The sequence below is a fragment of the Eublepharis macularius genome, chromosome 9, assembly GCF_028583425.1.
Source record: "Eublepharis macularius isolate TG4126 chromosome 9, MPM_Emac_v1.0, whole genome shotgun sequence".
NCBI classification, from domain to species: Eukaryota; Metazoa; Chordata; class Lepidosauria; order Squamata; family Eublepharidae; genus Eublepharis; species Eublepharis macularius.
Window position 1 is genome coordinate 65,049,915 of NC_072798.1, and position 15,636 is coordinate 65,065,550.

The 15,636-nt window shown below is 41.7% G+C and overlaps 1 protein-coding gene across 1 annotated transcript in view; it reads right to left on the reverse strand.

Annotated features, from left to right (window-relative positions):
* HMGA2 (high mobility group AT-hook 2) overlaps positions 1-9,943 on the reverse strand; it is a 168,199-nt gene extending 158,256 nt beyond the window's left edge. The window contains exons 1-2 of the mRNA XM_054988717.1: positions 9,788-9,943; positions 7,166-7,252 (exon numbers count right to left, since the gene is read on the reverse strand). Coding sequence (XP_054844692.1) covers positions 7,166-7,252; positions 9,788-9,904 — 204 coding nt within the window. The 5' untranslated portion in view covers positions 9,905-9,943. The remainder of the gene's footprint in view (positions 1-7,165; positions 7,253-9,787) is intronic.
* Between the last annotated feature and the right edge of the window lie 5,693 nt (positions 9,944-15,636).

Consider the following 15,636-nt stretch of genomic DNA (forward strand, 5'->3'; position numbering starts at 1 on the left):
TTTCTTTGGAAACAATTTCTTCGGAACAAAACAATGATAGACATACATGTGAACTACCATAATTGTAAAATTATAATTTTACAATTATATTTACACAATTATAAAAAAGAGGTAGCCTGAGTAACTTCTGTGGTGAGTCTTCTAATGAAAATGGCTGTCACAGTTTACATTTCCTCATACAGGAACAGTTCCAAAGACCATCAAGCATAGTTGAGATATGCTATAACAAAGGATGGTTAGAATACTGAAGACCATCCCTCAGAAACAGATCTGTTCAACCTTGGTTAGTCTTAAAGGTGCTACTGGACTCTTTGATTTTGCTACTACAGACTAACACGGCTAACTCCTCTAGATCTGTTCAACAACACTCTTTAACATCTATATGCATCTTTGGCAGAGACTGCAGAGAGCTTTGGGTTTGGCTGGTACCGATATGCAGATGATGTCCAACTAGATATCTCTTTATCTAAACCACCAGAAGTAGTGGTCTCAGTGCTAAACCAATGCCTGGAATCAGTGGTTTAATGGCTAAGGGAAAACAAGCTAAAACTGAATCCAGATAAGACAGAGAGGATATTGATAGGAAAGGCTGATTGTTCAGGGTTACTATCAGTGCAAATTGATGGTGTGATGGTCCACTGATTCATTAAAAAGTGTGATATGTTGCCCTTAAAAAAATAAGTACAGGACATGGTTAGGAGCACTTTATGTTATCTATACTGTGTGTGCCAATGGCCCCCCATCTTGATTGTGCTGACCTTGCCACGCTGATCCATGCCACTCTAAGTTCAAGGCTAGAACACTGTAACCCATTATATATGGGGCTGCCCCTGAAAACTGTTTGGAAACTTCAGCTGGTACAGAATGTTACTAGGTAACTGATGGTATATGTCAGTATAATCATGTAACATTGGTGCTTTGACAACTTCATTGGTTACCTATATACATCAGCATATTTTGAACAGACTAATGGCTGCTTCATCATATGCCCAGATTGCCACTTAACCCACTCCTATTATTCAACATCTCAGTTAATTCAATAATTTTACAGTTGCATAGTTTGTAGCATTTTATTTTTATTTATTTTACATTCATCTTGTCTCCCCATTGGGGTCACAAAGCATCTTACATTGTTCTCCTCTCCATTTTCATTCTGAACTGGGCACATGTTGAAGCAGTCACACAACTTAAATAGCCATGTGTCAAATTTTGTAGGCATGTGCTTAGCACTGTATTGTCTGTCAGTATGGTCAAAGCAAATGGTGCTAAGTTAGTTGCAAAGACAAAATGAAATTTAAAATTATAAAAGTGCTAGTTATCAAGCAGATACAGAAAAGCTATTTTAGAAAAAGGGCCTGTTGATCATCAACATCAAATGCAGAGGCATTAAAGGACAAGATAGCAAATAGAAGGTACAACCTGCACCCACAGTTCTTTGCTCATCGCACTAGACATGCCCTCCCTATTCTTATTTTTATTGTTTTTTATTCTACTCTTCTTTTACTCTCTGGAGCTGATTCTGTGTTGAAATAGATTGAATTGGACAAGATAGTAGAAAGTAAAGACCATGGCCAACGAAGTCAACAGAGCCTTTACTGTGATGTTCTCCAATACTGAAAAAAAATCACTGATCTAAACAAATGGACATCAGGTTCTGAGAAGTTGAAACCTTGTTATATGTGCTACTCCTGAACTCAAAGGAGGGTCTGGATTTGGTTTTCCAACATTTAAATAAATGGCAGTCTACATCGATACAACAAATTTGGGCTCTAGGAGTCATGCACAAATTTTACGAACCATTTTTCAGCCTTCAGTGTTTCATATTTTAACGATTTTTTCCTAACTATTGCTACCACAAAGAAGAATAAGAACAAACTCACAGGATGTTCCAGGCATGGGATGAGCAGAAGTGGCTTCCCATTGCCTTCCTCTGCACAGCAACCCCAGCCTTTCTTGGTGATCTCCATCTAAGTACTGACCATGGCCAACCCTGCTTAGCTCCCAAGTCCTGATGATCTTAGGACAAACTGAGATAATCAGGCTGCTTGTTACCATAAAACGTAATCCATCCCTTCATAGTGTCTTGCAATTTTATTAAAACTATGGCAAAACTGTTGTAGCATATAAATGTAGGGTTGACCAAAGTTGTCACCACCACAAAAACTAATCTTGGCCTAATTTCTCACCCGTTTCCTCATAATTCTCATTGCTTTAAAAACTCCCTTTAATTGAAAATTGAAAAAAATATAGAAAGCGACTGGTTAAAAAATGAACGACTCCTGTGCTACAATTACATTTCTAGGAGTCATGGTGCCCTGGGATACATATGAAGCCTACACTTGAGAATTAAGGTTCATCCACAAATTCTGATTGTGCCTACTGAGAGTGATACCATATACAGAATGGGAAAAGACAACAATATTTTGAAGATATTAACATGTAGTCCAGGTTTCTTCCATTAATGTGCGACCATTGTATTTCACTAGCAAGCCAGTGTTCAGTATAGAAATTACACAACCTTTGAATACACACACAAACACACACAGACATATACACATATATTCTGAATGTTCATTCCCTCAAAAAAACAATAATCTCATATACTAATAGGCAAGTGGCCCTGATCTGAGGATGCTTAAATCCAGAGATTGGACCCATGAACAGACAAGACAGATCTTCCTATACACATGAAAAACGTCCCATACCCCAGGTTTGCAGAAAAATCTGAAATGTTAAAAAAAAAGCCACTGGGGGAGGGGAGTAAAAATACCAAAATGATCAAAGGAGTGCCTATAGCTTTAACTAGATGCCCTCAGTGGCTGTTGCTAGGTAACTATAATTATCTGCCAGTATTCCAGGCTTGATTTCTGTCAGTAAAAGGCAGGGGAAAGGGGGTAAAGCCCTTCCCAGGGCTATTTCGGACTTTGAAGGAGGACTCATTGGGTCCAGGCCCAGAAGCAACCATCAGGCAACTTGATACCACATGAGTTGCATGACTCACCCAGGCCTGGCTGCTTGCTACTGCTCAGCAGCAACCACCCCCTTCATCACTAAATCCAGTGTAGTGTAGTGGTTAGAGTTTCAGAGAAGGATCCATGAGACCCAGGTTTGAATCACCAGTCTGCTGTGAAAGCTCACTGGATGAGCCGGTCATGCTCTCAGTCTAAACTACCTCTCAGGGTTGTAGTGAGGATATAAGAAGGAGACTGATGTAAGCTGCTTTGGGTCCCTGCTATGGAGAAAGGAATTAAGAAACATAGATGAATATGCGGGCAGGTAAAAGGTAAGTTTTTTAGTGGGTTTGAAAGGACATAGGGAAAGGTGAGCATATGGAGGCTGCCAGGAGGAGGAAGAGAGGAAAAAATGTGGGGAAGGGGATACAGAGAAACGTTAAGTGCTCCCTGCAAGTCCTTGCAGGTTCTCCACTATGTAAAGGGGGACAGCTCAGCTGGTACCATGCAGCTGGGCCATAGAGAGGATGCTGCTGGGGGAGGGAGTGAAAACAATTGGGCAGAGAAAGGTGGGTAGGAAGGAGAGAAGGAAGCAGAAAAAGAGGGAGAAGCTATGGGGGGCCAGGAAAGGGAAAGAGGACATGGTGGGGAGGGGAAAGTGAGATGCCCCCTCAAGTCTTTGCTGGTCCCCACTTGAAATGGGCTGCATTTGATTTGGTCTCACCCTCTATAGTCTAACATGAACATATAAACAGTCCCTTTGATTTGCATGGGATTAACTTTCAACCAACCATTACTGCCCAAGTGTACCTCTTCATTCCAAAGTACCAGTTGCCTATGAAGTTTAACAAACCACAGACCAAGTATATGAACAACAATTCCCTTTAAGCAGAACAGTGAGTCTGTCATTTCATTTCAGAAATATGTGAACAAGGTGTCTTTTTTAAAAAATCCACATATTTTGAACTGATTTTCAAACAATAATCTCAGAGACATAAATTTCAGAATGTTATGACACTCAAGTACAATTTTTTTTGCTTGTTCTCTCTTACTACAATTTTCAAAAAGCTCAACATTTTTTTTAAAAAAGTCATGTTTGTAGATTATAAATCCATTTGTGTTTATATAGGATTCTTTTTTATGAGCCCAGTCCATGGAATCTGAGTAACAGACATGAAACAAGCTGCTCAGTTGGTCCTGCTGCATTTTGTATGCATTGTCAAGTTTCACACTGCTGATTTCCTAACAAGCTCAGTTTGTTTCCACATGCCCCCAGGCTATCTTTCTAAGTCCAAACACAAGCCATGCAAGTAAAAAAGAAAAAAAAAACAAGAAATTTTAAAACACACACTACAATCCCCATCCCATGACAATCCCAACAGATTTAATGGTCTTTGCTTCTAAATTCTAACAAAACAAGATCCAGCTACTTGCATGCATATTTTAAAATTCTCTGCCAGTGGTGTAATACAGTTGTAATTATTATGTATAAAGTTTGCAAGAGAACACCTGACCAATTAATCATGAGCACCTTCTTAAATCTCCTCTGTGGATTCTAGTGCTGCACACTTATCTTGCATATTGTGAGCATAAATACATTTCAATTAGTTTGCTTTGAAAAAAAGAGGCCACCCATTATACTCTAGGAATTCCAGCAGTTTTTCAGTGCATGTAGAGTTGCCACAGTTATGAGTTAAATGGTCCTACTAGCAGCTAACAAGTTCTGCTTTGGAAGTTGGAAATTAAGTATATAGAAGTTTTACAATGATTTAATAAACACAGCAGAGAAAGCTATAAAGAGAACTGATCATTTTCAGACATTTATATTTCCCGTCCCCAAGCTCCCCCTCAAAACCACCCCCCAAAACGTGTAAAAGGATTAGCAAATCTTTTCCATTAATTTGAATTAGAATCAGAAGTATGATGTTACAGCATCCAATGATTTTGCTTTGGCATCACCTAAGGAATTCTTACAGGAAGTTCTAATGGTGTGGTTTGCACATGGAGCTCCCCCACCAGCAAGATTCTCCCATTCATCACAAATGCAAGGGTAGATGAACTTGCTTCTATACAGACAGATCTGTTCTCACTTCTCAAAATAAATGGGACACCAATGTAAGAGATCCATATATCCATTCAAGTGAAAACAGAGCCCTAGAATCACACCAGTTACTTGATACTTACTTCCATGTCCACATTCTTAGGAGCTACAACTTTTAAAACATGGTAGCAATAACTAACTTATAAGATATTTTAATCACATAAAGAAAAGCTTCTTAAATATGAACATTTTGGGTGTGAGATTATTTAGTTATGGAAAACCTACTAAACATTTACCTACAACAGATTCCTTGAATTTCTTGCATGGGTTCTGCTGAAATGAATGGGTATCATACAATAATAACACAGCTGCTTTTTAAAATACACTTTTGTACAGCTACCATTGATTTCAATGGGATAACCATAAAGGAGCACCTTGTGGATTTCTTTCCAGTGGAACACTCTTTATAACCTACAGTAGAAACAATTTTACTATGAATCCAAGAAACAAGTCAAATCAACTTCTGAAAAACATTATTTTAATAGTAAGTATCTGTGCCCTTAATCCATTTTTTAACAAACTACACTGTGAAATTTTATCTTAATTACTTCAGGTACTTGTGATCTCTGAAAATTCAGACCATGCACTAATCAGTTTAGCTTTATATAGCTATAACCAACATTATGTTAAAAACATAAAACTATACACAGATTAATACATCTGAATATCCTTAGCATACTTGCTCTTCAAGTAAATGCAACTAAAATGAATTAGTAAGACTCCCCTGTAAACATGGGGAAGATCACACTAGGTGTATATATTGCTTAAATATATACATATTTAAATACCTTCCCTGCCAATGTAATTTTAAATGCATATTACAAAGACTACACCAGAAGTGATTTTGACTTGAGCTCTTAATTATTCAATATAGTGATGGCTATTTTAAACACTTAAATTAAGGTTCCTATCTCATTTTTAAACATGTCTTTAAAATTATATGAAGAAATAAGAAGGTGGTGCAATGTGAATGAGGTTATCACATACCTAGTTAAAAAGACATATCAATTTATTGAGTGAAGACATGTTTTTAAAATCAGTTGCAAAAAAGAGAAATTTTAAAAAGGTCTTCCTCCAGTTATAAATAAAGACTGAAAAGAGGCACAAAACCATAGTCATCCTCTAAATAACATTTTATTATAAGTTTTTAGGCAATTGGATTCAAACAGACAAAAGAATCCTACTGAAAAAGTGAATTATAATTAGAGGAGCCATAATCATCTTCCAAAAAGTATCTCAGCATAGAACTTATAATGCCAATAAAAGTATTTATAATATACATCAGCACCAAAACTGACCCCCAAACTTGGAAATATCTTGTTTTCAACATAGTACTTCTATATGAAGAGTGTTGGTGCTAACTACTGTGTAACTTGTCTGTGGAAACATGATTCCTGTATTTATTTCCAAAACTACATACAACTGTTTCTTAAGGGCACAAGTATTTTTCTTCTAAAAATCCTATTAGCCTCATATTACAAGTCTCATTTGTACACTTAAATAAAACAAAGTTTTCCCCCAAGGTTGAACCTGAAAGCTTAACAAAAAATGGGGACAAAAAAAAGATTTACATCACTGACTAATCTATAGACCTTATCCACTGTCAATGTTTAAATTGTAATGATGGTTCAAAAGGTTTTTTTAAAGTTTTTTAAATGGCATCCTTAGTGATTAGTTAATCACTAAGCACTGCAAAGTAAGCTGGAACAGTATTTATAATCACCTTTGAAAGCTACATTTTAAAAAGTATTCTAATTTCTGTCAGTACATTGACTAAGAACACATTCAAACAAAACACCCATCTCCACAAGACAATTTGGGTATAAGATATATAAGCTTGCATTATCTGTATAATTAAACATTAATTTCACAGTACTGAAGTTTTATTTCTTCCAAAGGACACAATACTGGGTGCAAAACTACTTAAAGGTATATACAGAGAACTGTGTTTCTTTCCAAATGTCCAAGATCCTCCTACAGCATTCCTGCATGAAATATTATTAAAATGGCACAAACCCCTGCAGTTCAAAGGTTAAATAAGTGAAATCCTTTGGATAGTGGCTGATGAGTGGATGGTAATGTAAGCAAGTGCCCTGCCCCGAAGGAAGCTCACCTTTTGAGCTGCCTTTGAGGGACTCTTGTTTTTGCTTCCTTTGGGTCTTCCCCTTGGTCTTTTAGGAGACGGCTCTCCGGCGGGTTCCTAAAGACGGGGGGAAAAAACATGCTATTGTGGCAAAGATCCTAAGAACAGGTTTCAGCACTTAACATCCACAAAACTCAACTATGGCAATGAATGAACGTGGTGAAAGAAAATAAACAGTGCAATCCTAAAAAGAGTTAGACCGATCTAAGTCCATTGATTTCAATTGCCTTAGACCGGGGTATCTATTCTTAGGATTGCACTGAAAAAAACTTTATAAAACAAAGGTGTCCATTATCTAAAATGGCCCTTCATTACATCCTAGGCCAAGTTTGTACATCCTTGACATTTGAAAAGCATCTTTTTAAACAAGTTTATTTAACAAGGATGACTTTGCAATTCTAATCACTGAAGATTATTTTCTGTTAACCGAAAAACATCCATTTACTTTGCATTTCTAATCATATAAAGATTAAACAAAAATACTTCAATATATTAGAAAGAGCCCCCCCCCCATTACAAAAGGAATTTTGCCATGGCCTGTAGATTTCATTCTACTTCCATTTTGTCCAACCTAATGGAATTTTATATATCTTGTGTGGGTGGGGAGGGTGTAGTCTATAGCATATCCTGGCAAGATGAAAACAATGTAAAAGGTATCTGGGACTCCAAACTCTTTTGACTGTACAACAGCAGGGATTGTTTTAACTCCCCCCTTCCTCTGTTTGATAGTAAAGAGTAAGAGTCATTTAAATGGGTATGATTAAGTTTTCAGATTTCAAATATTTATTCAGTGAATCATATGCACTAAAAGGGGGGAAATTCCACAACCAGTTCTAAATATTGAACATTTCATTGGGATTACAGGATGTGGAAGAACTAATTAGATGCTTTTGTTAACTGAAAAGATTTAAAATCCTCTAGAGTGGCAAACTCCTTTGGGGTTGGAAGGAAATTTAAGTTACACAATATCCTTACAACAGTAACCATGTTGTGTACTGGTGGGGGGGGGGGGCACACTCTTTCTGTGCAATCAAAACTCTAAACACTCCATTGTCGAATCGAACAGGACACACACACACACTTTCTTTTTTTCTTTTTTTTGCAAAAATAAGCTGGTACAGAGGGAGCTGGGGAAGACTGGAGAAAGAAACGCTAAGGTCGCGAGAACTCAACAAAGGTAATGCAGAAGAGAGGCGGGAGACTTCAAAACTCAGTACTTTCCCAAAGGTATTTGATTGCTTTTCGGCTGCGAAATGGGGGTGGGGATGAGGACTCATTTTGGTGCTCACCCTCCCCTCGACCTAAGAATCAGGGAAGCCTTTCAGAGGTGTTTTGCATTTCGGGATTCAGATCGGTTTGTTGATCATATGATTTCCTCTGAAGGAAGTAGTTTGATGCTAATAAATGAAGTAAACTTTTTCTAAAGCCCGCGGAAGTCAGTTTTAAATGCATTTAATAGGCAATCCCCACTACCGATCTCTGCTTCCGAGGAAATGGAAATCACAGCCAAAAAAACAAGCACTAAAAAGCCCCTCCACCCCGCAGCTCACCCATGCAGGCTGCGCAGCGCTGCAATTGCAAACTTAATTGGTTGCATCCGCAGGAAAAAAGAAATCTTCATAGCTCTAAGGGAGGAGAGGAGCAGAGAAACCTCCTGGTACCCCCGCTGGCCTGTTTACTTTGAAAAAGTACAAAGTATTTCTGGATCTCACACTGCCATGTGAAGAGAGGAAAAGAGCCAGGATCCTATCAGACCTAATGAGCAGCGAGTAAACACCGCTCAATTACAGTTGCAGGAAAATGCGAAGGGGAGAGAGGGGGCCGGGGGCGCGTCCTCCCTCGCCCCCCCCAACCAAGAATACCCCCTTCCCCAAAGGGCAGCCCGAGTTTCCCGAGAAAGGGGCTACCCAATTCTGCAAGATGCAATGCAGTCCATAATAGAAACGCCTTTGTGAGTGCAAAGGGGTAGTCTGTTTGGAGCCCCCCAGCTCCGAATCAATAGGGGGGAGGCCAACGGTAAGCCGCGAGGTTGGCAGAACTGCAGGCGGCGGCTGCCCGAGAGTCCCGCTCTACACACATATATACACACACACACCCTTACACGAACGGGATTGAGACATAGCACAGGACAGCCCGGGTCCCATTCTTCTTTCTCTCTCACACACACACACAGTTAACATCTCCTCCAGCTAACCGAGCGAGCGCCAGTTGGTGGGATGGGAGGCTGCCCATCGTTCCAGCCCGAAATGAACCTTTCTCCGGGCTACACAACAGCGAACTCTCGCCTTGAAAAAAGAAACAATCCCCAGCGTAGCGCCCGCCAGAATCCCCCCTCCGCCAGCAGGGACTTCTCCGCTCAGCCCTTCTCCCCCCTGCCCGTCCACCGGTCAGCCGATGCACCCCCGCCCCCCCCCTCGGGCCGCCGCCGCCACAGCACCAGCACCAGCCGCCACACGCATCTGCACACCGCCACGCTGCCCGCGCCCGGCTCCGCGTCGGGCTCGCAAGGCAGGACAAAAAAAGCGTGCACGTGCGCGCCCGCCCGCCCGCCGCGGGTCCCTTTCCGTCCCTCGCTGCCCGCGGGTTACTGACTTGCGGCTGCTTCCTGGGTCTCCCTCGGCCCCTCTTCGGTGGAGTCGCAGGTTGCTCCTGGGCGGCCGCGGAAGAAGTCGAGGGCTGGCCGGCGCCTTCCCCTCCTCGCGTGCTCATCGTGACCGCTCGCGGGGGCTTGGGCCGCTCCACAGTCGCTCTCGCGCTCTCCCTCTGCCAGGCACCTCGTAAGAAACCGAGGCGGCGGCGGCGGCTGCGGACTGGAGCGGGGGGGGGGGCAAGGCGATCTCCTTTCCTCGCTGCCCCCGCCAGCCGCAGCAGCAGCACTACCAGCACCAGCGCACCGGACGTCCTGGTGCTGCCAAAAGGAGCAGAGAAAGAGGGGAGGAGGCGGCGGCGGCGAGGGTAGTGGCGGCGGCTGGTGGGGATGATGGTGCTGGTCGGTGGCCGCCGCTGGAGGAGGAGGCGGCAGAAGGGGAGAGCTCCTCTTTTTACAATTTAGCACCAGGATGGAAGATAGAGCAGTTGACGGGGGGGGGGGGGTAATGGGGAAGGGGCTCTGGAAACGCGAGGCGAGAGCAGGAGGGCTGGGTGGGCGGGAGACCCTCTGCTCAGGAATGGGAAGCAAGTCGGGGGGGGGGGGGCGCTCGGCAGCCTTTCGGTGGGTTCAGCAAGTCGAGTCAAAGAGAAGGCACATTGAAAAGAAGGGGACGAGCCCGCGCGGCTTTGGGGCTGGCCGAGGAGATGCGAGTCTCGGCAGCAGCAAGAGCGCGGCGGGGGTGCGGGGGGGGGAGATTAAAGCGGCGAGGCTGAAGAAGCGGCTTTTCCCGCCAGCGCTGAGAGGCTGCGATACGGCTTGAATGACCCGCCCGCTGCCGGGGCTGGGAATATTAGGAGATTCCTGCCCACGTTTCAACTGCGATGCGTTTGGGGAGGGGAAAAAACACCTTTATCCGTGGGTGGGAAGAAATGGGAGGGCGCTGAGCGAAGGGGGGAGGCCACCTCGAGGCGGAGGCGGGGGGAAGCCCTCGGCGCTGGCTCTGGACCAATTCAAACAGCGGGGACGCGGCGGCGAGGGGAGCCCCCCGCCAGGGATACCGAGGGCACTCACGTGGCCCCGGGGGTCCGTGCCCGGCGCCGGCGCAGCAGCGGGAACGGGGACCTGTCAAGGGGCTGGGGGGGGGGTGGGTTCGGGCCGTTGGAAACGCCAAGATGGGGATATTCCCAAACGCGGGAAAGCCGTTTGGGTTGCGCTAAATGCAGAAACTTACACTGGCCAGAAACAGCAGCTCCTTTTAGGGTCCAGACTAGGCGTATATTAATCAAATTATCAGGTGTGTTTTATTGTAGCCCATTTTAAATCTCCTCTCTGTTTGGGAAGCACTCTCTTTACTTGGCCCTTCAGTGGCAAAAGAAGTTAAGGTTGTTCTAATTGAGTAGATCCCAGTGATAATAATCTTATCTTGGAAATATTACCTCCCTTTCCAGTCCAGATTGGTAGCCCTTAATCTGTAGCAGCAAAAATAAAAAGGACTCCAATGTCACTTCAGAGATTAACAACATATTCCTGAGTCAGAGTTCACTTCATCAGATACGTGAAGTGTACATCCATAAACTGATGAATTTCATGAATCTGAAGAAGTGTGCACTGTTTCAACTTTATGACAATAACAACAACCCCTCATTTGTATACCACTCTTCTGGACAGATTACTGCCCACTCAGAACAGTGAACAAAGTCAGTGTTGTTACTATTCCCACAATATAGCTGGGGCTGAGAGGAGTGGCTTCCCCAAGGCCACCTGGTGAGCTCATGACAGTAGTGAGATTCAAACCAGCAAAGTGCTGCACCGCAACCCAACTACTTAACCACTATGCTATATCCTGTTTCCAATCCAGCAATATGAAAATTCAACAAGTTATATTCTGACCAGAATGAATGTTAAAAACAGGCTGCTTGTGAGAATATTCTTTCCTCTACCCCCCACTGCCACCAGCCACAATGTGTTCTCACACAGCTTGTTGGCATCTTCTGCTTGGTTAGGTCTCTGATCCTTTAACCTAGGGTTGTTGTTGTTTTTTAAAAAAATGGTTATGTGCAGTTTTTTCTGATTAGCAACTTTTTTTAGGTATATTTTTTAAGGAAGGCATTCAAAGAATTGGCTGGTTAATTCCATTTGATATATAAAATTTAGCCTCTCCATCCCTTCTGGCACTATTTTAAGCTCACCTGCAAAGACAAAAGTCACAAGGAGCATATTCTAGATTTAGCAAAAATACATGCCATCTGTTCCTTCCCTTGTTCTTCCTTTCCATATGTATGTTTTTTTCCTAGTTCTTCTGTATCTTTGTGACTTCTCTTGCCCATTAAAATCTCCCACTTTGACATGCAGGTAGGAGACAGATTCTGATAGGCAGGATGCTTGGTCTATCAAAAACAGCACCACATCACATTTTGTACTTGTGTTTATACAATTTAGTAATCATTACCTTATTTTTGTAGTACAGTCCGACTCCAGAGTCATGAAAAACTTTTATTTACTTATTGTTCCCTACTCTTCCTTTGGGAAGGTTACTACAGTTTCCCATCCAACCACTGATTATATTTAGCCCACTTAGTTTTTCACAATATAATAGTACCATGATTCCTAATAGTCTCTGAAGATTTAGGTTTTATTTCTCCACACAGATTTACTGAAGTAGATTTACTGTATGTGTCATCATTACTAACAATTTTATCAACAGTTTGAAACCACATAGAGAAAAACACTGAAAAAGGAGACTTTATTGACAAGGCATCCGTGAATTTTACAAAGGACCTGTGATGTGTGGATCACGTAAAATAATCCATGACTACTATACAACAGCGATCACATTTCTATTAATATCTACAGGAACACACTTCATAGATGTTCCCCCTTTACACCAAACACAAAAAAATTTTATTTCCATGTAACCTACCAAGTCATTTCATAGGTATCTGTTACAGAAGGATTATGTCCTCATTAGGAACAGAACTATGGGATTATCACTCTCACTCCTCCTCCTGTGGCATCAGTGACACAGTTGACATAGGATGAACAGGCAAAACTTTTGTGTTCTAAATGTTCTCAGGTAGTGATACCTATTTAGAATCCATACGGTTCCCCTCACTCCATGTCAGATAAGGGAAACATTTTGAGGCATATCCTCTTTCTAGAACAAGGAGATGACAGAAAACAGAACTACTTACTTTCCTTTTATGCTGTCACCTCATAAATGCTTTTATTTTTTTCCCATTGGAAAGGATCACTTAAATCCAATATGCTTTGGGGTGAAATTATATCTTTTTGGCAACCAATATGGGGAGGGTAAATGCAGTGACTGCAGTAAGAGGGATGGAGCATGTTTGTCAGCTGTTGATGCCTTGACACAACTGCATATTTTTCAAAATTATATAATAAGTTATATATATTATATACTTCATTATAAATATATATAATAATAATATATAATCGTTTTCCAGTACAAGTGTTAGCCTTCTTTTGGTGTAAAATAACATATTTCCCAATATCTGGTCTTCTTTCTCCTTATTAGGCTTGTCCATATTTTCTGCATAGTACTGGAATACAATTTAAGTATCTTAGGAAAAGAGCACAAGGCCAGTTTCTGCTAATGAGCATGCTTACTTGCACATACCCAGTAGGTATTTAGTATGCAAATCTAAGGGATACTTGCTTTAATCACTGTGCTAGTCCCCAAGTTTAAAAGTATAGGCTTGGACTTGCAGCCACATTGCTAAGAGAAAATATTTATTTCTGTGTATGTATACACTGAGCACTGGGTCTGCATATCTAATTAGTTGTTGCTACCTTTCAGCTTCCAGTTTTGAATTAAGGATTATAGATTATTAGTCATATACCTCTTCTTCTCTCCTTCACACAATCAGCTACAATACAGCTCTCAGCTATGGTGAGGTGCAGCAAAGGTAGTGTCAGAATTCCTGCTAGAAAAAAATTGAAGTGAATGACAAATCTTGCAGGTGGTCTGCAGGTCTTAAAGAAGCCTGGAAAGGCTGTACACACACATTTGCATGACTGTTAAGAGTTAATCCGTTTCAGAGTACTGGAGTGGCTTTCAGACTCAGAGAGCTTGAGTGGCAGGCTACTCCAAGGCTTTGGACTGAGTATCCTGGGCTGGAAAGAGAAGGGGCTTTTTCCAGTCGTAGCAGAGAGAGATCCAGTGTGAAGGAGTTGGGTGAAGGAGTTTTCATGGACAGCAGTTTCAGCACTGGCAGGAGAACTGGGAAAGTTGGCAAGAAGGTTTTGGAAGTAGGTGCAGACTCCCAAACGGGCCAAAGAAAGGGGATAGATCTACTGAGGGGAGGAGATTTTCCCTATCCAGTCAAACAGGAGGTAGTTCTGGAAAGTGGAGAGATCCCTGGTCAGGTTTGGTTGAAAACTGTCTATGGAGACCTTCAGATTCCGTTAATGACCGAAGGAAAGCACTGGTGTGTGAAGAGAGGGGGCTTGGAGTACTAGAAAGTGGGTACCAGCCTTCCTAACTCCAGAAGAGAAAGAGAATGCTGAAAGTATACTAGAGTGCCTGGGGGAAAACAAGGGAACCAAAGCCTCAAAACAAGCTTTAAGTAACAGAGAAGAGCATAAGAACGGAATTCTGTGCATGTTCTGATTTTACCTCATAAATTTTCAACCCCTAATTTCACCTGACCTTTCCCTTCTAAAATAAATAAACTAGTCAGTGCTTTTTGAATTTTAAAAATGCCTCTGGTGCCATTTTGGCTGTTTAACGATGAGGGAACGCCATACAGTCAAATTTCTAAGAGAAAATATTTGTTTCTGTGCATGTATACACTGTGCATTGGGTCTGCATATCTACTTGTTACTACTCTTTTGGCATGCAGTTTTGAATTAAGGATTAAAGATTATTAGTGTCCTATACCTCTCCTTCTCCCCTTCACACAACCAACTACAAGACAGCTCTCAGCTATGGTGAAGTGCATCAAAGGTAGTGTCAGAATTCTTGCTGTAACAAATTGAAATGACTGACATATCTTGAAGACAACATTATTTGAAATAAATAGTACTTTAAATTAGCAATAACAGCTCAATCACTTGATAAAGGCATTCATACCACAGTCAATGGTACTTCCCAATGTATCAGCCAGCATTAATAATTAGAGAATGCTCCAAGCATAATACTGATGAGTGGGGAAAAATATTACAACTTTCTAACAACCTTCAAGGTTATCATTTTTAGTGAGTCATTTTGATATTGAAAATAGGGAAATCTGCAAATGGGTCTAAATGATAGCACACAATGTCTATAGTGGTCATGTGTAAAAGATGTATCCCCACACATGGTCATAATACCTGATGATTGTAAAACCATGTATCATGAAAGGGCAATGGGTACTGTTAGAGTGACACAAGCTCGACTGTGGAATTGGGGACGGTAGATCCTAAAGTTGCATCCCAGGAAGTAAGGGACAGATAACGGTGACTGATAAGGCTTAAAATAAAATTGACCGTTTGGTCAAATTGTCAAAGAAGCTGTGATGGATCATTTCTAATTCCTCCCATAGCACTTTAACCTCTGTTGTCTAGACATCTGGTCAGCAACAGGCTTGGAAATAAAGTTTCAACCTGCATCCCAAATTCCTGATTGTGTTGGAAAGGGAACTACCACGCTGCAGGAAAATTTATAAAACTGTTCGTCTAGATTGAAATTCTATGTCAAGATGCTGGTATCAATGTATTGTAGATGTGCGGAAAGATAGGAGGGTGGGAAAGACTAGGGGAGCTTCAGGCCATTTCAGTTCTTCAGGGCAAGGGATGTGGCCCAGTAGTAGAACATTTGCTTGGCATGCAGAAAGTTCCATTTTCGATCTCC